Raw genomic sequence first — 23,923 nt, forward strand, 5'->3', positions numbered from 1 at the left:
GCTGCTGCGGCTTAATCTGCCACAACTGTTCTGAGGCTTAGGGGAGATGATAATAATAATAATAATAATAATAATAATAATAATAATTTTTATTTATACCCTGCCCTCCCCGGCCAGAGCCGGGCTCAGGGCAGCTAACACCAATAAAATCACAGTAAAAACTTAATAGGGGAAAAAGAGAGGGGGGGGGAATTTAAAATACAGTTTAGAAAGAGGTCCCTAGAACTGTAGAGTTGGAAGGGACCCCCAGAGGTTCTCTAGCTCAACCCTAAAGCATCTCTGACAGACGGCCTCTGCTTCAAGGCATCCAAGGAGGAGAGGCCACCACCTTCCGAGGGAGCCCCACCACTCCCCCGCCCCTGCTCCCAGCCTGCCCTTCCTCCTCCCTCCGCGCAGCTTTTCCTCTCTCTCTTCCGCCCGCAGGTCTTGCACATGGTGAAGCAGCTTCAGAAGGGGCAGCTGCCTCCGTCCCCCAAGCGGCGCCTGCAGCGCAAGGCCTCCCGCCGCTCCGGCTACGCCTTCTCCCACCAGTACGGCTTTGGGGCCCTCATCACCTCGGGGAGGAACATGCGCCCCTTTGGCGTCACCAGGTCCTTCTCCCCCAACAGCGAGAAGTACAGGCAGAAGTGAGGTGCAAGGGGGGGGGGCGAGGGGCTCCGTGAACCAGGGACAGGCAGAGCTGGCAGGACAGCCTGGGCAAAGGGGGCCCTCTTTTTCTGCGGGCCCCGGGCCCCCAGGGGCCAGACTGTTTGGTCCTGGGGAGCGAGAGAGGAGATGGGGCACCACGCAGAGCTCCCAGGAGGAGGAAGGGGGTCCCCAGGGGAGAGAAGGAGGAGGGGACCCCGTGGCCCCTGCACCACAGCCCTTTCCAGAAGAGAGGTTGGTCCCTTCTCCTCTGCATGGACCCCTGAAGCTCTTCCAGAAGTGGAGGGCCCAATCCGCCCGGAACCACGTAACAGGAGACGACAGTTGCGGAGAGGCCAGGGGTGCCGTTTCCAGCGTGGCAACCGGCTGTTCAATGTGGCAGGATGAGGCCTCGGCCCCAGAGGATTCCCAGACTCCATCCTGGAAGCAGGAAGCATGGATTTGGCAAAGCGTGGAGGGGCCCTGAGCATGGAGACACCCCCAGAGACTCAAGAGCCCCTTCGGCTGGGAGCCTGGATACAGTTTGGGGCGGAGAGTGCCGTCCCACATGGCTGAATGGGCAAAGCAGTGGGGTCTGGGTGGGCCTGTGTGGTCATGATGCGCTTCCTCGGTTCCAAGGATGGCATGGGGAGTGGCACAGCTGGGGCCCCTCGGTGCTGGCAGTGGGCGACCTCTGCTGCCAGTGGGCGACCAGTGCCCTGGCCACTGGTGGCCCTTGCCCCATGGCAAAGCGGGGCTCGTGCTGGGGTGGGTGGCAGAGCAGAACCGGCACTGTCCCGGTTGGGTCCCTCTCAGGGCTCCAGATTATTGGGGGGGGGGGGAGGTCTCTGGCCGCATTTGCACTGCTCTGGGTGGGAGGGAAATAGGTGAGGCCGTGGGGCGCCCCACAGACTTTGGTTTTCCGTTTGTACAACCCTTTGTAATAAAACAGCAAATGAAAATGCTCTGCATCTCCCTGTGGTCTTTCAGCGAACGGGGCTCATTGGTCGAAGTGGAGGGGCAGTAGGGGGCTCTTTGGGGGGGACCCCAGGAGCCTCAACAAAGGGGGCTTTTCCTCCTGGCCAGACCCACAGGGCTTTTGGGGCTCGGTCTGCTCATTCCAAGATGGGCTGAGCCAGCCAGGTTGCAGCATTTGTTCCATTCCAATGGGGCTGGGGGGGGTGAGAATGAGTGGGGGTGCTTCATTACACCGCCAACCCTCAGCCACTTTCCCCTTTGGATCGTTCAGAGGGGGGAGAGCAAGGTGCATGGAGACCTTGGGTGCCCCCATCGCCTTGGGAGAGAGAGAGGGGAGGGCTTGCAAGTTTTCCCAAACGACCCAGAGGCAGCGCTGCCCAATGGTCACAGCAGCATTCCGCCTCCAGTCTGCTCCTCTTCTTTTGACGCAGTCCAGCCTGGTCAATGTGCCAATCCACACCCTCCACCAGTTTAGGGAAATTGGGGGGGGGGGAGTGGTGAAGGGTGTCTGGATTTTTCCCTATTCCAAAGAGAAGACCCCCACTGCAACTCCTGGCCCTCTGCACGTGCTCAGAGACCCTTTGGCCCTCCTCGCCCTGGCATATGCCCCTCCCAGCTGATCCCCAATCGAAATCAAGCTAAATTTTGTCTGTGGCTGCAGACAGCGGAAGTGTGCTTTATTCAATGGAAGGACCTCTCACTGACATCACAGGTAAGTCAGAATAAATAAGATATAAGACGATGGTCAGCGCCTGGTCTGACAAGTCCGTATTGTATTCAGTCACTAATTGCAGGCTGAAATTACTTTTCCACGGAGCTTCCAGCTGCCGACCTGCAAGGAGGCGCTTTGGCAACTCTTTCGTTTTGCCAGGCAAAAAACAGTAAAAAGAGGAGAAACCACCAACATGGGAGTCAGAAATGGAGGAAATAATGTGTTCTGGAATTATTATGAGTTGTATCCAACTACGTCCTACTCAGAGAAGGAAGGAATTGTCACGGGGGAGCTGACGGCAAACACCCTCTGAGAAGAGCAGAAGGAAACAAGGCCCTCCGCTCAGATCCGTGAAATAGACTCCCTCCTCATGAGCTGGGGCTCAGAATGTGTGGCCCCTCCTAGACTATTTTCTAGGTCTCAGACCCCTCCCTCTGCCCACGGCAAGGCACCAGGCACATTCCTTGGGGTTTCCTGGTTTCCTGTTCTGTTCTGTGGAGTAATCTCCTTGTTCTAGGGCTGGATCTACACACGTGTGTGTGTGTGTGTGTGTGTGTGTGTGTGTGTGTGCTATAAATAAGTCAAAAATGAAATCATTATTTTTAAAAGGCCCTATGTAAAAATGCTAAAGAAATGTCTTGTGCTCTCTGGCGCCATCTGGCGTTGCATGTTTATAACACATTCAAATTGCTGAGGTTTTTTTGACTAATGTAGCTGAGTCCTGAGGGTGGGAGGGGGGGGTCTGGCAGACTGTCCACTCTCAGCTGGTGCTGCCTCTATTCCTGTCCTTGCTCAGGCCCTCCGACTCCCAGCCACCAACATTTCCCAGCTCTCCTCCTCCTCCTCCTCTTCTGGGGTGTGTCCTGCTCCCCTCCCCCATGAACCCGGGTCCAGACTGCCCTCTTCTGCCCTCTTCCTGGGAGCCTCTTGGCCAGACCGTCTCCACTGCTGCTCCTCATCAACAAGCCATGTCTACTAACTTCGGTGAGTCTACTCTGCGTAGGACTAGCACTGAGCACAACCCTATGTCTCCCTCAGTCCTCCACAGTGTCAGGCAGACAGAAAGCGCTCGTTTCCATCAAAAGAGACAGAAAAAAGGCATGGGGGAGTCAAGACGCAAGGGAGACGCCGTTCAATTTAGTCTGTTTCAGTTCTGAGCAGTGAGTTTCTGCTTCTTCATATTCTTCATCAAATGCATCATGGACTTTTGAAAACGGAAGGTTCGCCCAGATCAAAACAAATGCCTCTACCCTTTCATATGCCATAATCTTAACACTTTTTTTCCATTTCTGGGGAAGAAAAACAAAGGTTTTGCGGAGGGGGGGCAACAGGGATACCCCCCCTTATTCAACCCCCCTGTCCCCGAGGCCCTTACATCTCTAATCTGGTTCTCACCTTCCTGGCCCCAAAATGGATGTGGCCCAGTTTGCCCCCTGCAGAGTCCCACCGAGACATCGCCCACATTACTGTCCCCATGCCAGCTGCCACTTGCTGCATGATGGGCCTTTGTTGTCGGGGTCCGGATGGGGTGGAGTTTGGCCCCCGTCTTCTCTCTCGGCTGCTCTTTGCAGCATCCCAGGCTGACCAGAGGAAACGGAGGGAACTGGGTGGAGGTCGTGAGAGAACTCCGTTTCTGGAGCCCAGAGTTCAAGGAGGACGTTGGTGAATTGGAAAAGGCTCCCCAGAGACGGACAAAGAGGCAGGAAGGGATCAAATCCTGTAATAAGAGGCTGAAGAACTGGATATATTTAGCTGAGAGAAAAGGTTATTTTCAGGCCAAGCAAATAGGCTGCTGACTGTTTTGCAAAACATTCTTGGAACAGGGCTATGGCTGTTCTCTTCCTCTTCAGAAACCATTATTGATCAAGGTTAGTTCAATAATCAATGGTTTTGAACTGTGGCTATGTCCAAAGGGGACGGCACAAGTAATTGGCAATTGCTGAGGGTCTTGTTGGAGCAAGTGGGATGTGCTGGACTAGAGATCGTAATTTCAAACTGTAATTTTATTGCTTCCCATACTGCTTTCATCTTGCATTTTATTGTATCATGATTTGAATTCCCTAGAACTAAAATTGTGTCACAAGAAATAAAAGAAGCAGTAAAAACCATTATAAATCAGTTAGGATATTCATACAATTTTATATATTGTAATTTATTGTATTTCAATCTGAATTCCATGCAATATATAAGAAATTAAAGGAGCAATTAAAAACAAATGTGAATATGATGGATGTACCGTCTCCAACCGCAGATCCACAGGCCGTAAAGAGCTGATCGACCGTGAAACGGACTTCCGCATAAAAGAAGGGAATGTCTCTGTAGCAGCCAACCTCCTGTGAGGCTTTTAAGCAGAGCTTGGGCGGCCACCAGTCTGGGATGCTTGAGCTGAGTTCCTGCATTGCAGGGGGTGGACTAGATGACTCTTGGGGTCCCTTCCCACTCTAAAATTCTGGGATTCTCCTCCCACAGGGAGTTCCCAGGAGCCAGTTCATGGGCCACAAACTGAGGAACCCTTTAGCCCTCTTGCCATGCTGTGGAATTAGTTGGTGCATCAATTACTTAATGAGAGAGTTTGACTTCTTGTGTGTCTTTATGCAAAATTAACACCAGGGTGACGGCAGCCCCCTCCTCCTCTTTGGTGGGGGGGGTGTCAGCAGCTCATTCTTGGCCTAAAATAGTCTTCCTGTCTGGCTCATCTGACGTCTGGCAGCTCTGCCTGGAGTGTGGGTGGGTTTTAAGAGCCCCCACTTCCAACTGCCCCCCCATCCTCTTCCCTTGGATTCTGGACATAACTGGTGCCTGGGAGTTTGGGTGGTGCTCCTTCTGTGCTGCTATGATACCTGATTCTGATTTTGTGACGTGAGCCTGTTATTCTCCTGGGCATGAGGCAGACTCACCACCAACACGCCTGTTTTTATGTCTTGCCTCTGGCCGCTGCAGCTGTTCCTGAGCATGTCACTTTAAGAACATGCAACTTTTTAATTAGCCGGTCAGCTTCATTGCCGCTGCTTTTTCCGCAAGGCCAGAAGCTGATCCCACAGACACTCTTCTTAAAATAGGTTTGTTGGTAACCAACTTTGCATTCTCTCTAGCTGTGAATTGGCTGCTATTATTAGCTTTGGATAGTCTCTGTTGATCTTTTGGCACCCCAAATTATGCGTGGGATGAACAGTTTTAGATATGCAGCAGACTCTTTAGGGTTTAAAAATTCATTTCGATGATGCTGGACGCTGCTGCCTCGAGCTATAAAGAAGCAGGGTGAAAATGTTTTGAACTGTTAACAGAGAAATCTAAGGGCTCCCTTGGACAAAAAACAAGTTTTCCCAGTGAGCCAGTACAGAGATACATTTATCAGTGAATTCTTACATTTGGTATCGTGCAGCAAAGGGTAACCTGAGAGTAAGCCTGTTCCCCTACTATGAATAGTCAGTCTGATAAATGTCACAAAAGAAGCTACTCAACCCAGGACAGTCTTCAAAACTGGGGCAGGGGCAAAGGGTGGCCCAGCCAAGCACTCCATTCAAAGGAGGCCTTCAGGCATCCGCCAGCCAACCTCCCACTTTCATAGACCTGCAGATTTGGAAGGGATCCCAAGGCTCATGGAGTCCAACCCCCTGCAAGCTGCTTTCTCCGCCTGGAAGAGGAGGGTGCCTGTGGGTGCAGAAGGGGACGGCAGGAGGGAGGGCAATGCCCTTTGCTTCCTCCCTGGGAGGGTGGGCAGCAACAGAGGCTCTGCCTGGAAGCAGAGCATTCTTGACATGCTCAGGGAAAAGGCACAACTCCCTGGTGTTATAGGAATTCTAAAGTCTCATATATATATCTCATATATCCATAAATTTACAAGGCAAACACATACATAAGTATATAAACTATGGGTCCAAAATAGTACAGGAGAGCAATCCTGAAAGCATTTTGACTGTCCCCAATTAACCTCAAATGTTTCTCTGCAAGGAGGAAGGAAATGGGAAAAACCTCCCCATTGTCTCTTTGCTCACAGATCCTGTCTTGAGGGCGTATCTGTGTATGAATAGGGTGAGCCTGTGACCTGGATTCAGGAACTGAGTATTTACCATCACAAAAGACTGGCCAGGATGCCCAGGTAAAAGCAATCAGTGACCATTATCAGGTAACCTTGGCAGACTGGTTTTCTGCTGTACACTGCCCTTTCAGTGATGTATGTATGTATGTTTTTTTGGGGGGGGGTCTTGAGCTACAGGGGAGGCAATTTTCAAATGTCTATATAAGAGCTTCCACACCAATGTTATGGGTTCCTCTCCTCTCTCCCTCCATGGGGTGAGCGGGGGACCCTGTTGCAACAGATCAATAAAGATCAGGCTTACTAGCTGCTTTGCTCCTCAATCTTCTCTGCTTGGCCTCTGCTATTTTCTCCTACCGATAGGGAACCCGCACAAGGACTCTGTACGGGCTCTTGGGTACCCCATAAGGGAAAGGGAGCAGTATTTTTCTGGTAACACTGGGCTGGCTGCCCTGCCTGCGGGAGCAGCTCTGCTTGACGAGCCGGGACAACACTTGGCACAAGCTGACTGGGGCTTGCAGGCCAGGCTTGTGGCTCTGTGGTCGCCATGACAACCATGGTGTGGCCCAGTTCCATCCCAGCAAGAGGAAGGAAGCATTTGCTCTCCCGGCACATTTCAGCCAACAAGAGGCTTTTTGTCCTTTCCGGCCAAAAGGCTGCCCAGGAGCCTCTCCAGATCCTCTTCTCCAGACTCTCTGGCTCATAAGAGCATAAAAGAGCCTGCAGGATCCGGCCAATGGCCCATGTGGTCCAGCCTCCTGCTCTTGCAGCGGTCAACCAAATGCCCCGATGGGAAACCTGCAAGCAGAATTTGAACGCAAGATCCCTCTCTCTTCCTACAGTTTCCAGCAAGTGGGATTCAGAAGCAGGGCTGTCTCCAACTGCAGAAGAGCCAAAAAGGGCTGGTACCACTTTGTTTTATGGCAAATATTTGGATGGCTTTAATAGATTTTGGGTGGTTTTTATTTTTATCTGTAAGTTGCCTTGAGTCCTGTCAGGGGGAAAAGGTGGAGTATAAATCAAAATATAATAGTAATAATGCCATACTAAATAAAGGCCAGCCGAACCTCAGGGCAGAGTGGGGGGAAACCATCATCTCTGGACACGTTTGTTGCCAAATGACGAGCACCACTCAGCCACAGGGGGGGGGGGTGAGGTGTGGGGCAGCATGTGATAATTTAGCATGTTTTTGGGTAGGGTTTTTGGTTAGCTGGAGGCCAGATAAAAGAAAGCAGCCCTTCTTCGCAAAGAGTTCACCTGTGGAACTCCCTCCCACTGGAGGCAGAAATGGACACCAACCCAGAAAGCTTTAAATGAAGATTGGGCAAATTCATGGAGAAGAGGGCTAACAGTGGCTAACAGTCAAGATGGTGGTGCTCTGGTTTCACCACCAGAGGTAGTCAGGCTTCTGAATCCCAAAGGGGGGACGACGACGATATAAATAAGTCAGAAATTAAATCATTATACCAAAAGGAAAAAAACCACTATGGGAAATCACATTGATTATTTTTTTGCTCTCTAGCTCCATCTGTCTTTGCATGTTTATAACGCATTCGAAACATTGTTTTTGGACTAATATCCCTGAGTCCAACTCATGTGCTCAGATTCTGCTTGCTGGATTCCCAGTGAGGCATCTAGTCAGCCACTTTGAGAACAGGAGGCTGGACTGGGTGGGCTCTTCTCATGCAAAGCCCTGGTCGGTGCAGGAGGGAGCCAGGACAGGGCCGGATTTAGGTTTGATGAGGCCCTAAGGAGCTCCTGAAGGTCATGGGGCCCTTTCTATGTCCAGCTGTCCTTTGTCAACAACAAACGGTCGCTGCTTTTTTGTGTTGAATATATGCTATATGGTAATTTATGGACCTAATAGGTATCTCAAGCCATTTGCACATCACAAAATATGTATTTTATCAAAGTAATTGTCGAACTGAAATACAATTAAGAAGAAGTATATTCTCTGATCGCCGAAGAATTGACGCTTTTGAATTATGGTGCTGGAGGAGACTCTTGAGAGTCCCATGGACTGCAAGAAGATCAAATGCATCCATTCTTAAGGAAATCAGCCCTGAGTGCTCACTGGAAGGACAGATCCTGAAGCTGAGGCTCCAAGACTTTGGCCGCCTCATGAGAAGAGAAGACTCCCTGGAAAAGACCCTGATGTTGGGAAAGATTGAGGGCACAAGGAGAAGGGGACGACAGAGGACGAGATGGTTGGACAGTGTTCTCGAAGCTACAGACATGAGTTTGACCAAACTGCGGGAGGCAGTGGAAGACAGGAGGGCCTGGCGTGCTCTGGTCCAGGGGGTCACAAAGAGTCGGACACGACTGAACAACTAAACAACAACAACAACATATTAATAGTGAGGGATGTGGGTGGCGCTGTGGGTTAAACCACAGAGCCTAGGACTTGCCGATCAGAAGGTTGGCGGTTCGAATCCCTGCGACGGGGTGAGCTCCCATTGCTCGGTCCCAGCTCCTGCCAACCTAGCAGTTCGGAAGCACATCAAAGTGCAAGTAGATAAATAGGTACTGCTCCAGCAGGAAGGTAAACGGCGTTTCCGTGCGCTACTCTGGTTCGCCAGAAGCCACTTAGTCATGCTGGCCACACGACCCGGAAGCTGTACGCCGGCTCCCTCAGCCAATAAATCGAGATGAGCGCCGCAACCCCAGAGTCGGTCACGACTGGACCTAATGGTCAGGGGTCTCTTTACCTTTATATTAATAGTGAAATAATTATTAAGCTCTAACTTTAAACGATTTTTTTATTCATAAAAAAAAACTTCATAATGCAAACACATTGGCATTTGGCAATAACAAAAGTTCCTTTAGAAACACAGTTTACAAAGACTCATAATCTCGTCTCTAGAAACTTGCTATAACATGAAATAATAATTGGTGTAAATATATGATGCAAACTGCTAATAATTGTAAATAGCTTTATTAATATGAAATTAAGTGTTATAACCTGTACAATGCAACTGTAGTTAATAAAATGCATTTTTATATAATATCAGTATCACCATAGTAATCCACACTGTCCACATAATTTTTTTTTGCCCCCCCCCCCCAGTGGGGCCCTAAGCTATAGCTTGTTTAGCTTATGCGTAAATCCGGCCCTGGGCCAGGAGAAGGAAGGGCTTCGCTGCCACCCTGATGCCATCTGACGGAAGGGCTGCAGGTGGCCACGGTTTTACGCGCCTCGCAAATCCCTCCTTTCTGGCCTCTTGCTTCATTTCGTGGGGCGACTGTGAGCTCCAGGATATGATACGAGCGAGGGGGAAATTCTCTCTCTCTCCACCGCGTGCCTAATTTTAGGAGACCCCGCCGCGTCTCCAAATGCAGCCAAACAAACCGGCTGGCGTGTGAAGCGCAGCCGGGCCGTCGGCTGTCTGCGCGCTCCGAAGCTGCGCGCCGCCTGCAGCCGCCGGGGAGTGTCTTGTTTTGATGCTCCCGATGCGCCTCCTCGCGAGGCTGCCGTCATATTTCGGGCATAGCATGCATTGCTGGCATTCCAGGGCGCAGCGCTGCGCTCGCCGCGCCCGCCCAGGACAGCCTTCCGAGGCTGGAGGGAGCTCGGCTCGGGCTGCGCGCGGGGGCCGAATCGCGGAGGGTCTCCGGGCAGGAGGCTGCGCCGGGTAAGTGGCGGGGGGGGGGATCCTGGAGTCCTGATCCGGGGGGGGGGGAGGACGGGGGGGGCGGCCCTTGCCTGGCTCAGCTGCTGCCCATGTGCGCCGAGCGTTGACTAAGAAGCGCAGCACAAGGGAAGCGTCACGAGTCTCGCAGGTGGAGGCGCGCACCTTCCCACAGGATCGCGATTGGCTGAGCCTTTGCCAGGGATATTTCTGGCAAGGGCCCTTGACGGATCTGTACGTAGGGGGGAGGGCGCGGCCATGTTTCTCTTCTCCACCCCAACCCGCCCCAATTAAAAACCGAGGCTACATGTGTCAGCCTTCCAATAATTAAATGGTTTTTAAATCTTTAAAAAGTCAGCAGAATGGCGGAGAAAGTAGCGTAGTGTTTCAGGGAGGGCAGGGAGGTGGGAGCTGCTTATCTGTCTGTCTGTCTATCTATCTATCTATCTATCATCTATCTATCTATCTATCTATCTATCATCTATCATCTATCTATCTCCCATTTTTTTCTCCAAGGAGGAGCTCATGGTGGTGTACATCTCTCTCTCTCTCTCTCTCTCTCTCTCTCTCTCTCTCTTTCTTTCTTTCTTTCTTTCTTTCTTTCTTTCATAGTTGGAAGGGTCTCCTAAAGGTCCTCTAGTCCACCCCCCTGCAGTGCAGGAATATCAACTAAAGCAGCAACTTTTGTCAATCCACTGGCAGTTTTGTTATAGTGGGAGTCGATCATAGTCTCTTGTAAGCTGGACATCTAAAGCATCCCTGACCAGGGGCCATCCAAGCTCTGCTTAAAGACCTCCAGGGAAGGAGGGTCCACAACTTCCCAAGGGAGTCTCTTCTGCTGCAAAGCAGGTTAGCTGAGAGGTGGAGACTTGCCAAGGTCACCAGTGAGCTTCATAGGTGAGTGGGGATTTGAACTCTCTCCCTGGTCCGACACTTACCCCTGATCAGTGCACAAGCCTCCTCTGGCAAAGGAGATCCATGCCAGGCATGTGCTGCCTAGTAATCCTGGTAGCCGGTGCATCCAAAGGAAGGTTTGCCATTTTCACTGAATATTGCTGCCTGAGCGCTGGGGGAACCTGTTAGGCCAACAATGGGATTAAGGTTGTGTCACCCGAAGAGAAGTGTGGGCGATGAGCAATAAGCACATGCACATTTGTTACCAAACAGACTTTCATGTGTGATGGATTTATCAGCGGCTGTGGAGCCTCTGTGTTCAGGGGGAGTCTACCTGAAGCCAGGAGCAGACTGGTAGATTTCTGAGTTTCTGGAATCCGGCAAGGAAGGGCCTCAGCTCTGTGGAAGGACCTCCTCTTGGCAGGCGGAAGTTCCCAGGTTCCATCTCCAGCATCTTGAGGCAGCCCCTGGAAAAGACCAAATGTGTCTGAGTCCGAGTCCATGTGACTCAGCAGAGCCAGTTAGAGGGAGTCGGCAGGAGGAAGTGACTCAGGCCAGAGCTGGGACTGACTCAGGATGGTTTAGCCCTGGAGCAGGTGAGGTCAGTACTGAGAGTGTGTTTCTGAGCAGGTGCAGAGTGCCACTTCCTCACCAGTCTTCTGGCATGCAAGCCTGACCAGGTCTGCATGGGAAAGTCAAGGTGTGGGGTGAGTAGACCCCAGGGCCGGATTGAGGTTGGATGAGGCCCTCAGCTCCTGAAGGTAATGGGGCCCTTTCTATGTCCAGCTGTCCTTTGTCAACAACAAATTGTCGCTGTTTTTTGTGTTGAATACAGCGGACACTCCGGATATAAATTTAATTTGTTCCAGGGGTCCATGCGCACCCCAAAATTTCATAAGAAGAGGTGCTGCTTCTGTGCACATGCGCGGCATGATAGAGCGCTTCTGCGCATGTGCACACAGCGAAACCCGGAAGTATACATGTTCGCAACCTGAAAGTTATGTTACCTGAAGGTAACATAAGCCGAAGGTCCACTGTATATGCTATATGGTAATTTATGGACGTAATGGGTATCTAACCATTTGCACATAACAAAATATGTATTTTATCAAAGTAATTGTTGAACTGAAATACAATTAAGAAGAAGTATATTAATAGTGAAATAATTATTAAGCTCTAACTGTATGTAGGTTTTATTTTATTTGTTTTTTATCTTATATTTTGGAAGTGTACATCCAGGGTTTTTTCCTTCAAAATTTTTGGGGGCCCCCAAGAGAGTGGGGCCGAAGCTAGAGCTTGTGTAGCTTATACGTAAATCCAGCACTGGTAAAGCCAGAGGGACAGGCCAGAGGCCATGTGCAGCTGCACATTACCTCTTGCCCACAACTGGATTCCAGTGGCCAGAAAGGAGATTCCGACTAAATTTCAGGAATAACTTTTGGGCAGGTGAGAGCTGTGGATTCCCTCGGGAGGGGGTGGACTCCCCTTCACTGGAGGTTTTTACGCAGAGGTTGGATGGCCGTCTGCCATGGATGCTGTAGCTGAGATTCCTGCCTTGCAGGGGGTGGGACTGGAGGACTCTACAGTTCTAGGATTCTAGGAAACGTCTTCCAGTTTTTGTCAGAGAGATGCAGATGGCCCTTCTGGCTGGCCGCTCTTTGCATGGCTCCTGCTAGTCCGGCGGGTCCAGCCAGCCAGGATCACATGGGGCTGCACGGGGCTGAGAGAGGAGAGACTGACTGGCTGCCAGGCCTGGGAAGGCGGCCTGCTTTCACACTGGCTTCTTCTGCCTGAGCTGCTCAGCTGAGTCAGAGCTTTGCAGATGTGCATCAGCTGGAGCTGGGTGGAGAGCTAGAGGCGGAAAAATGGGATGCCATGGCAACGCCTTGCTCCCCACTCGCCCCCTCCAGTGGCAAAGACATGGAAATGAGGCTCTTATCCACCAGCTTCTGGCTGCTTCTACAGAGGTTGGTTTGCCTTTTGGAAACTACATGACCCAGCATGCAATGGGGCTCACGCATGAGCAGGGAGCGTTGTTTTGATTCCTCCAAAGCACTGCATGCTGGGCAATGTAGTTTCATCCAGCCAGGGCATGATGCTGCTCAGCCCAAGGAAGGGAGGCTCCCAGGCTGAGCAGGCCCAGTACTTAACTGGAGGACGGAGGGAAAGAGCAAAGAGGCAGGGAACTGAGGCTGGGAACATTTGTCAGCCCAAAGGCTGCACTTCCCCCCTGGGCAACACCTTGGAGGTCAAGGGCAGAGGCAGAACTGGACGTGATATTTTTCTATCTATTGTCTATCTATCTCTCTCATAAAATTTATACACAGCTTGATTGTAAAAAACAAACAAACCCCCAAAACAAACCCAAAGCCGATTGCAAAAAACATTAAACAAGAAAATGAAGGGAAACGTACAACAGTGTTTTAAGAAATACAATACGAAGCCTGCAGTACAAAGCACTCAAGGAAACTGCAGAGGAGAGCCAGTTTGAGGTCTGGGGGCCACAATCAGTCCTTAGGATGCCTGAGATTCATCACCGGCCCTAAACTAGACCCCCCCCCCCCGCCTAACCGCTTCCCCCCCAATCTTCATTACTGTTTGATCCTGACCAGAACAGGAAAGGCGAAACAAGCTGGCCATTGTCTGAGCCAATTTGGAAAGGATGCAAACTGGCAGGGCAGCGTGGGGTGAGGTGAGGTCAGGAAAGAAGAACTCCCGAAGCTCTGCATATAATGATGCCTTGTTCAGGGCCTGCTCCCTCTAGAGTCCCGTTCACCCAAATTGTGGGTGAGTCAAGCCTTACTCCTCTGCTTTGGGGTGTTTAATAGGCCAGAAAAAGTGGTCCTTATAGGCAGAGCTGTTCCAGTTCCTTGGCCACGCATAACAGGCTGTGCTGAGAGGCAGAAGAGTTGCAAACCCACCATTATCTCTCAGTCCCTCCCAGGCACACCGGCTCCCCAGCCCCCCTATCGCCCGGCAACAGACACTCGCCACACCCTCCAAGGCTCCTTTCCTCTTGGACTTCATCCTTCCGCTCACCCTTTCCCAGCCTGTCTCACAGACACCCGCCCCCTTTAGCTTGAAGGGGGTGTAATAAACGAAAATCTGCCCTTATTCCCTTATGGGGGACAGAAGAGCCCTTATAGGGTCCTTTGTAGGTTCTCCATTGGTAGGAGAAAATAACAGAGGCCAGCCAGAGAATATTGAGAAGCAAAGCAGCTAGTAAGCCTGATCTTTATTGATCTGTTGCAACAGGGTGCTCCCCTCACACACAGGAAAGGAGGAGGACCCCAAACAAAGGTGTGCCCACCATTATATAGACATTTTAAATTCCCTGCCTTGGAGTCCAAGACCACCCCCAGAAACATCATACATACATCACAGAAGGGGCGGTCTACAGCAGAAATCTGAGCGCGTTGTTTGCCAGAAATCTGAGTGCGTTGTTTACCTCCTGTCTGGCAGGTGACCTGTTAATGCTCACTTGATTGGATACCCTGGGGCGCCTGGCCACTCTTTTGTAATGATAAATACTTAGTTCCTGAGCCAGGTCACTGGCTCACCCTATTCATACACAGACACACCCTTATGACAGGCTTTGTGAAGGAAAAGACAATGGGGAGCCTTTTCCATTTTCCTTCGACCTTGCAGAGAAAACATTTGGTCACTTTGAGAGTCAAAATGGTTTCTGGGCTGTTTTCCTGAGCTGCTTCAGACATGCGGTTTATATATTTATGTACATGTTTGCTTGGTGCATTTAGGAACATTTATTATATATATAAGACCTTAATTCTTTTATTTCAGAGGGAGGGTGGTGTGAGAACTTTCTGGCAGTAAGAGATGTTCACAGCAGAATGGGCTCCCTTGGAAGGTGGTGGACTCACCTGGCTTGGAGGCTTTTAAGCAGAGGCCGGGTGACTCTTTGCCCGAGAAAGCTTTAGTTGGGATTTCTGCACTGCAGGGGGGTAGACTAGAGGACCCCCGGGGTCCCTTCCAACTCTGCCATTCCAGGATTCCAGGAGTGGTGGGCCAGGACCCAGAAGAGACCAGAATTCAAACCCCATAGCCAGCCATGAAGCTCCCTTGGAGGCCAGTCACATTGCCTCTCAGCCTGACCTACCTCACAGGGTTGTTGTGGGGATTAAAGAAGGAAGGGGAGAAAACCATATATGCCACCCCAAGCTCCTTGGAGAATAAGGTGAGGTATGACTGTGCCCCTGGAGGACCAGGAGCACAGCCTGGGAGTCATTCTGGACTCAAAGCTGTCCATGGAGGCACAGGTCAATTCTGTATCCAGGGCAGATGTTTACCAGCTCCGTCTGGTACGCAGGATGAGACCCTCCCTACCCGCAGACTGTCTCGCCAGAGTGGTGCATGCTCTGGTTATCTCCCGCTTGGACTACTGCAATGCGCTCTACGTGGGGTTACCTTTGAAGGTGAACCGGAAACTACAACTAATCCAGAATGTGGCAGCTAGACTGGGGACTGGGAGCGGCCGCTGGGACCATATAACACCAGTCTTGAAAGACCTACATTGGCTCCCAGTACGTTTCCGAGCACAATTCAAAGTGTTGGTGCTGACCTTGAAAGCCCTAAATGGCCTCGGTCCTGTATATCTGAAGGAGCGTCTCCACCCCCATCGTTCTGCCCGGACACTCAGGTCCAGCTCCGAGGGCCTTCTGGCAGTTCCCTCCCTGAGAGAAGCAAAGCTACAGGGAACCAGGCAGAGGGCCTTTTCGGTAGTGGAAAGGCATTGGGCAAGAACACAGCAGCCTGGCTTGTGTGATGGAAACCTGGCAGGGCGATGGGGGGGGGGGAGGTGTGCAGGGTTTCCTTGGAATATCTGTGCGTCCTGAGAAGCAGTAGGAGCAGGGGCCTGGGACCTCTCCAGATGCATCTGCCTGACCAGGGGCAAGTCCAGCAGTCAGTGGATTTTGGGTGTCTCTCTACCCAGTGCTGAGTACCTGAGGGAGGACAGGGAGTCTGTTAAGGTACCATCCGCCCTGCTCCCAAAGGGATTCCCTCCCTCACCTCCCCAGTACTTGTGGTCTGGAGGGGGTTCAGTCCTCTGGAGCCTTCCGGGCACCCATCAACCTGTCTCCGTCCAACACACGTGGCGGGACTTGCTTGGGCCCTGCACTTTAGGGGGCTTGATGATTACTATTAGTAGTTTAAATATGTTTTCAATGAAAGTTTTCCCATAAGTAACAAAAGCGCATTCTGCATCTCCGTTTGAGACATTTTTGTTATAGGCAATGTGGGGTTGTGGGGAAAAGAGAGGCGAGGAGAAGGGAGGAAATAGAGAAAGAGGAAAAGAAAGTAGGAAAAGAAAAAAGGGGGTGATCTCTGATTTCTCCAGATTGCTTTTGATTTGGTGGGGCGGGGGGGTGCTGTTTAAATGGCTGCTGTGATTTCTGTTGTTCCTACTTGTTATGGCACAAGTGTTTTATTGCAATATTGCGTATGCCTTTAGTAGATTTTATCAGACATGATATGGCAGCTTGCACCAATACTTTATTTTGAGAAGCAGCTAACATATTTATTAAATAACAATTAAGTTAGAAGATACCTCGGTCGAATAATAAACACAGTGGCTTCAAATTCTGAATAGAAGCTCTTAGGAAATTGTTTTATGAGGGGGTTAAACTATGTTAATGATTCTTTGTGGACAAGAAGCAACACTTTGGAACAGAGGAATTAGTTGAGGAATTTCAGCAGAAAGGAATCCAGTCTGTTTGAAAGGGTTCGGGAGGTGAAGGCCTCATCTCAGCCCCTGGGTCAAGAGTGTGTGCCTTCCTGGAAGAGCTGCAGTGTGAGGAGGAAAGGGAGATATTTCACCTTGGATAACTTGGAGCTCCCACCTCTTTGATGCGCCATGATGGAAAAGAAGAGCATGATGCTTTGGGCTTTGCAAAGGGAGTTTGTTCCAGCCAAGCTCCGGCGCAGGCAGCCCTTCTCTTCTCCCTTGGCACCTCCAGGAATCGGGTGGAGCCACTTGCAGGTGGGCAAAAGATAGATGGAGGCGCTCAGGCCAAGGGCTGGAAGCCAGAGCCTGGAGCCAAGATGAGTCTGTGCACACCAGCCGTGCCTCTCTCTTGGGCCAGGGAGATCTCTGGCTTGGGGGCCACACAGCACTGGGGAGAATGCATAGGAGCACTGGTCCGGCCCTCACTCAGCCAGGGGAATTGTCTTGCCAAAGGTGGTGCTTTGCCGGCCGGCGGATTCGGCCCCAGCCTGCAGAGCAGATCTGCCCTGGCCCTTTCCCCTGGGATCGTGACCCGAGCCGCGTCTGTGCCAGGCCCCTCCTTGGAGCTTTTCTTTGCACAGATACTGGGCCTTTTCATTCAGCAGCCCAGGCTTTGCTCCCTTGGTGGCCAGCCGCTCTCTCCACCCCACCAGCAGAGGCTCTGCAGACTGCAAAGGGGAGGCACCCAAGAGAAGAGGAAAGCTGGCTGCAGAACCGTGCATAGCACCTACCAGGATCTGGCCCCTGGCTCAATGGCCCTCCCTTGGTTATATCTGGTCTGCTCCTCTGAACAAGCAGAACATGCCCCCCTCATTCACCCCCAAGGGGCTTCTGGGGGTCAGGCAGGTGGCATCTGGAGGCTCGTGTGAGGCCAGGACTGAGGGCTCCCTCAGGGGCTGCTACCTGCAAGCAGGAGGGCAGGAGTGATGGGTGGCACCTGGAAAGCAGGTGCTGCCTTCTGTCACTTATACCCTAAAGGACGTTCTTAGTGTGTGCGGGTATTTATATTTGAATCAAGGAGAGACGCCCATCTCTGGGGCTTTCCTGGCCAGTTGTCCTCTTTCCCGGCAGCTGCCTCTGTCTCTTCCTCTGTGTTTGCTGTGTTGCTCTTCCTCTGAGGAGGTGGCATCTTCAAGGCCCTTAAAGGTTTCACAAACAACATGCCACACGAGGAGAATTGGTGCCCTGCTGCTTCTGTTGCCTGCTTGATATCAACTGTCTGGTAGGCAGACTGAAAAACTAGGTGAGGATCTCGGCTGGTCCGCAGGTTGCAAAGCCCCCATGTGTAAAAGATGATCTCTCTGTGTCAGGAGGAGCTGTTTTCTCACGGTGATTTACTCAGGAGGAGCTACTAGTCATCTCCATTCTCGGAGTCTGCTTGCCTCTGAATGCCTGCTGGTGCAAGAGGGCAGAGGACTATTGTTTTGCTCCTGTTCCGCCTGTAGGATGCCCAGGAAGGGCACCCGGTTGGCCGTAGCCAGATCAAAGTGCCAGACCAGGTGGGCCTCTTTGGCTTGATCCACCTGCTGCTGCAGAGCTCTGCTCACATCCTTTCTGTTTTGTTGATATTTGTGAGGTTTCGGTGCTTTGTTGCTCGTTTCCTTGGCGACAACTCCCCTGGATTATAGAATCCATTACAGGAATCTTAGGACTCAGCCAGTACTTCTCGTGCACGTGAGCAAACTCTTGCTTGTCGTTCGTGCGGCCTTGATAGCATTTGGCATCTCCGACACGGGAGGTGCTCACTCTTCTTCCCATTGGAAGAGAGAGCCTCTGGGGTTGCCAGAAAATGCAGGCGGGGAGAGGACCCCTGGGCCCTAATCCTGCTTGTGGGCTTCTCCTTGTGGAATCTGGTTGCCCACTGTGGGGCGAGGATGGTGGGCCATTGGCCTGATCCAGCAGGCTCTTCTTAGGTGGGGTGTCTGCACATTTCAGTGTCGTGGACCCAGATTCCCAAGATCCGCTCCCAGCTCTTCATCCCCTGAACCACACCAGATCTCAGCGCATCACGCTCCGGAAGGCGGTGTGCCATGATCAGTGATGGCTGCTCCATTAGACACTGCCCCACCGCCCTTAGCCAGCGCCCCCCCCCCTCCTGCCCTCTTCCTTATGGCTAGCCAGCCAGGGCCCACCAGCCTCCTCCTGAATTCCAGGGTTGCCCTTGTGCCACTCAGCAGGGAAGAGGACGATAGGGGCAAAACTAGAATTAGTTGCCTCTGGGTGGCAGGGCTGGTCAAGGAGCCAACCCCGGGGGGTTGTGGGGGCTGGGCAGCCACATAGTCAATGGAAAAAGCTGGCAGGTGGCAGCAGTAGTCCAGCTCTGCCCTCCACGGAGGGGGGGGTGGGGGGGTGGGCTCAGACACAGAGGCAGAGTGTCTCTTTGCTGAGACTTGAGCCCCTCCCCACAGAAAAGGGTTCCTCTCTGGCTGCCCCAACTGCACCTCAGGCAGCAGGATCCACAGGGAGAGGCAGGAGATCTAGATGTAGATACTGACTCCCCCCTGGTTCCTGATGTAGATTTTCACTCAGCCCTGAGACATCACATAGTTGTGCTCATTCATTTCAATGGGCCTACTCTGAGTCAAACTTACTTGAATGCCACCCTCTGGCTGCTCCCCCTGCTCTTGGCCACCCTCCCAATGGGCACCAGTTAGCACAGGCCCCCACCCCCCTCTCAAAAGTTCCGGTTTGCTCTCCCTCCTAGCAGCTCAGTTGTTTCAGTCCTGCAGGCAGAGTTTTTGACTGCCCCCTGGAAACCTCCCCTGATGGCCCCTTCCAGCCCATCCCCTGTGCTTTTGTGGGGGTTGGGGGTTGGGGGGGGTCTGCTCTGCAGTGTATAGGGAAGCTGTCGTGTTTTTATATGTGTTGGAAGCTGTCCAGAGCGGCTGAGGCAACCCAGTCAGATGGGTGATAATAATAAAATAATTGTTTTTATTATTATCTTCCTCCCCCCCCCCCCCCCGTGAATGCAGGACTCTGCTGCGCCAGGGCATAAATAGGGTGTGCCACACCAGGCTATTTTCATTCCCTGAAGGCAACAGACATTCACATGTGAGGGAGTGTTAAAAATAACCTCTTGGAGATCTGTTGCCACCCCTCCCCTCCCAAGGCCCCCACTGCCCACAGCCCTGGGGCTGGAGAGAGCTTCCTGGAGCTCTTTCTCCTGAAGCCGACCCCTCCTGCTGCTCACCCCCCGTGCCCGCTTGCACAGTTACCCCCACCCCCCCAGAGTCAGAGGAAGAGGCTGCTGGGGGAGCCCTGTGGGGAGTGGGTCAGGCCACCTCCTGGGGCTGTCTGAGAGGCCTTTGGGTCTGTGTAGGTTGCGGGGGGAGCAGAGGGCCTTCTCGGTGGTGGTGCCCGCCCTGTGGAACACCCTCCCATCTGATGTCAAGGAAATAAACAACTATCTGACTTTTAGAAGACATCTGGAGGCAGCCCTGTTTAGGGAAGTTTTAAATGTTCGATGTTTTATCATGTTTTTAGTATTCTGTTGGGAGCTGCCCAGAGTGGCTGGGGAATATTATTATTATTGTTGTTGTTGTTGTTGTTGTTGTTGCTGCTGCTGTTGCAAGCAAATGGCCCTGCTTGGTCCTTTCCAGCAGGGGGCCCCTCCTCTCGCGGTTCTTTATGCACCATCTATGAACATCAGGCCAATCCTGCAGCTGGATCCCTGCATTGCAGGGGGGTTGGACTGGATGGCCTTTGGGGTCCGTTTCAGCTAGAGTCTATGATCCTTTGTGCTCAGATCCCTTAAGAGCACTTGGCTGACCATGGTGAGGGTGCTGGACTTGGTGGGCCCCTTCTGGCCTCATCCAGGGGGCTTGTGCCCCAATCCTGCTTGCTGGTTGCCCCCTGCGAGGTGAGGATGCCAGACTAGGGCGGCCCTTGGTCTGACCCGGCAGGCGCTTCTTAGCTTCTGGTGGAACCACCAGTTCCAGGGGCAGTCTATCGAGATGCCCGGGGATATTTTGCAGGAGGCTGCGCTGGAGGGGCCTCATCCAAGGCACTTCTGACATCCTGATGGATGGGACGCGCGACGGCAAGGGTGCGGTGGGTGCCCTCCTCCCAGCGGCCCCCTCCCCCAGGTACCCCAAACGGAATCCTCTCCCGCTCTGGCGGCCACTTCTAGCTTTCCCAGGCGACGGCGCGCGCCCGGCAGGGCAGGAGCGCGCCTGGCCCCGTTGGGCAGGCGGGGGGGGGGGCGGCGATTCCTGGCCCGGGCTGCGCCCCCCGCTGCCCTCCTGCCGCCGCCCCGTCTCGTCCCGCGGGGCCTGCGCGGTGCCCCGCGCGCGAGGAGCGGAGCCGCGGTCCCGGGCGCGACGTCACGGGCGCGGGAGGCGGAGCGGGCATTGCGCAGCGCCGCCGCATTGCCAGGGATGCAGCGCGGAGCCCGGCGGCGGCGGCGGCGGAGGCAGCGATAGCAGCAGCAGCACCACGGACGACGCCCGCCCGCCTGCCTACCCAGGAGCGGCGCCCCAGGTGAGCCGGGCAGCGCGGGGGTCTCCGGGGGCGCAGGTGGCCCGTGCCACGTCCTCACTCGGCCCGCGGGGCCACCCGAGCCGGCCCGGGCCGCACTCGCTCCTCCGGGCACCAGGCTTGCCTTACACACAGACCCCCCCCCCGCGCCTCCCTGGACCCGGACCCAGGCGTCCTGCCGCTTGGATACCCGGAGCCCCGAGGCTAGTGGCTACGGGCATCCTCGCCTTTGTGCGCCGCCACTCGGGGTGTGGCTGCTGCTGCTGCTGCAATCGGCGGGGGGGGGGAGGGGTGATTATTTAGTGAGAGGGGGGCTTTTTTGGTTTGGAGGGGGTCGTGCCTTGGGGTTTTGCCCTCCCTGCTCCGGGCCAGGCTCACCTGCAAAGGGAGCGGCGCTGCCGCCAGACAAAGCGAGCGAGAGATGCTGCCTGGGGGGGGGGGGGCGGAGCGGAGACAATGGAGGCAGGGAGGATGCGGAGGGATGGAGGGCGAGGATGGGGGGCCCGCCTCCTCCTGGAGCCCCTACCTGCTGCAGCCCTCCGACCCCCCCACCCCTTGCCGGGAGTTTTGACAGCTGCTTCGCCGCGCAGCTTGAGGGATGCCCCCCACCCGCCCCGGGGCAGCTGGAGATCCCTCCCCGGGGGCGGCGCGGCGGGGTCTGGCGGGTGCCCTGCTGGCTGCAGCAGGTGCATTGCAGCGCCTCCTCGCCCTCCCGGGGCATCCTCGCCAGGGGAAGGGGAGGCGGCGGCCGCCGCTCGCCGTCCTCGGCAGGCACCATTTTCTTCTCGCAAATTCCGGGAGCGCGGCCTGGGAAGAGCGGGGGGAGGCGGGGGGGGGTGCTGGCAGTGCGGGCGCGCAGGCTGGAGCTTGACGCGGGAGGGGAGGGGGCGCTTTGGCCGAGGGGTCTCTCCGGTGCGTCTTTTTCTTCTTCTCCAGAGTGGGAGCAGCATCAGGATATGACAAATGGGAAAGGAGATTTGGGGCTGGGGAGGGGGCGGCAGGCCTGGGAGCCGCAGCCGTGGGGAGAGCCTCTTCCCAGGATGCCTGCCCGGGTGGGATCGAGGGGGTTCAGGGATGCCGTCCTCCGGGTGGCTCTTGCCGCCTCCTCCCGGCAGGGGAGGGTCTAGGTGGGCGGGGGGGGGCAGGGGCCGGCCTGGGTGGGGGCTTTCAGGCCCCGAGCCGGGAAGATCTCCCTCCCCTCCCACGGGGCGAGCGTGGAGCCGGGCTCTGTTAGCATCTTGCTTTCCAAAAATGTGCAGCTCTGTAAAATCGACCACTCTCCCCCCATCGCGTTAGTGATGATTTGCTTCTTTTCCGATGAGGTTTCATGCTGTGTTGTTGTTCCCCAGCCTGAGATTTTATGCTAAGGCGGTAGCAGAGAGACCTTTTTGTGAATAAAAATAACGTCCCTGACCCTGGAAAGAGTGTGGCGTAGAGCCCTGGTCTTGGCCTGGAAGGAAGCCCCCTTGCAGCAAGAACTCCGTGGGTTGTCTCTTTGTGAAATGAACACAATAAAGAGGCCTGTTATTCAGGACCCCTGAGGCACTTGGGCAAGTCAAAAATTTGCATGGCACTTGGGCAAGTCTGTTTATTATTGATGAAGGCCTCTCCTTCAGCTTCCTCTCAGCCCGGGTCACTTTTTGCAGACGCAACAGTCTCCTTTTAGTTCTCGCATTTTGCAGATGTTCACAGTTGTTTGATGCCAGAGAGCTGAGCTCAACAATTTCCATAGCAAGGAGCTGATTTCCTTCATCGTCATCATCATTTTATTATTTGTACCCCACCCATCTGATGAGTTGCCCCAGCCACTCTGGGCGGCTTCCAGCATATATAAAAACATAAGAAAACATTAAATATTTAAAAAACTGATGCAGGGCTGCCTTCAGACGTCTTCTAAAGGTTGCATAGTTACTTATCTCCTGGTTATCGAATGGGAGGGTGTTTCTCGGGGGGGGGGGGAGTGGCGCCACTACCCAGAAGGCCCTCTGCCTGCTTCTTTTATATCCCCCCCTTTTCTCTCCCAGGCACCCATGGCTCTCTCCCTCCTCATTTACTCCCACAATGGCCCTGTGAGGGAACAGTGGCTGCCCCCAGTGGGGATGTGAACCCTCTGGCAGGACCTACTGGGGATGATGTCTTGACTGCTCCCCCTAGCACCCAGCGCCACTTCGGGATCCCAGCAGCAATCCTGCTCTCGCCGTGTAAGAACAGAAGACGAGCCTGCAGCTGCATCAGGCCAATGGTAGCCCGTCGAGTCCAGGATCCTGTTCTCACAGTGGCCAACCAAATGCCCCAATGGGAAACCTGCAAGCGAGCAGAATCCAACCACGAGAGGCCTCTCCCCTCCTGCAGTTTCCAGCAACTGGGTTCAGAAGCATCGTTGCCTCCAACTCTGGAGGGCAGAGTATAGGCATCCTGGCCAGGAGCCACCAATAGCCCTCTCTTCCTCCATGAATTAGTCCAATCCTCTCTTAAATGTGGGACGTGAAACACAAGAGCAGTCAAGTACAACTTTCCTAGAGTGAACATGTTTACACATGGGGAGGAATGTTTGTCCAGCCAGCAGGTCAACTTCCTGTTTCCTTCTGGGCTGGGACAGACTTCCTCTGCATGTGACTAGAGGTGGGCGTGGCCTCACCTGTGCAGGTAACGACAAAAGCACAGGGCAGGGCAGCCACCTCTCTCTCTTTGACTGCATGCATCGAAGCAGCAGCATCTGCTTAGCCAAAGATGCTCTCCTAGCCTCCAGCCAAGAGAGGAGAAAGGGACTGTCTCCTTATGAGATAGTTTCCAGGTATATGTTACTTTTCTAAGCTAAGTCTGCCTTCTGG

At 53.5% G+C, this 23,923-nt stretch overlaps 2 protein-coding genes and 1 long non-coding RNA gene across 9 annotated transcripts in view; 2 read left to right on the top strand and 1 right to left on the bottom strand.

Moving 5' to 3' along the window:
* The window catches only part of LOC310659370 (phospholipid-transporting ATPase ID-like), a 75,447-nt gene extending 73,858 nt beyond the window's left edge, over positions 1-1,589 (top strand). For all 6 annotated transcript variants that reach the window (XM_083402699.1, XM_083402697.1, XM_083402695.1 and 3 more), the window contains one exon: positions 424-1,589. In XM_083402699.1, coding sequence (XP_083258825.1) covers positions 424-630 — 207 coding nt within the window. In that variant the 3' untranslated portion in view covers positions 631-1,589. The remainder of the gene's footprint in view (positions 1-423) is intronic.
* Positions 1-23,923, bottom strand: part of LOC310659616 — a 169,785-nt gene that overhangs the window by 91,136 nt on the left and 54,726 nt on the right. The gene's annotated exons all lie outside the window — the stretch shown is intronic.
* RUSC2 (RUN and SH3 domain containing 2) overlaps positions 20,965-23,923 on the top strand; it is a 40,768-nt gene continuing 37,809 nt past the window's right edge. For both annotated transcript variants that reach the window (XM_083402618.1, XM_083402620.1), the window contains exon 1: positions 20,965-21,095. The gene's annotated coding sequence lies outside the window, so the exon portion shown is untranslated. The remainder of the gene's footprint in view (positions 21,096-23,923) is intronic.

This window comes from Podarcis tiliguerta (assembly GCF_965153285.1).
Source record: "Podarcis tiliguerta genome assembly, chromosome: 11".
NCBI lineage: Eukaryota > Metazoa > Chordata > Lepidosauria > Squamata > Lacertidae > Podarcis > Podarcis tiliguerta.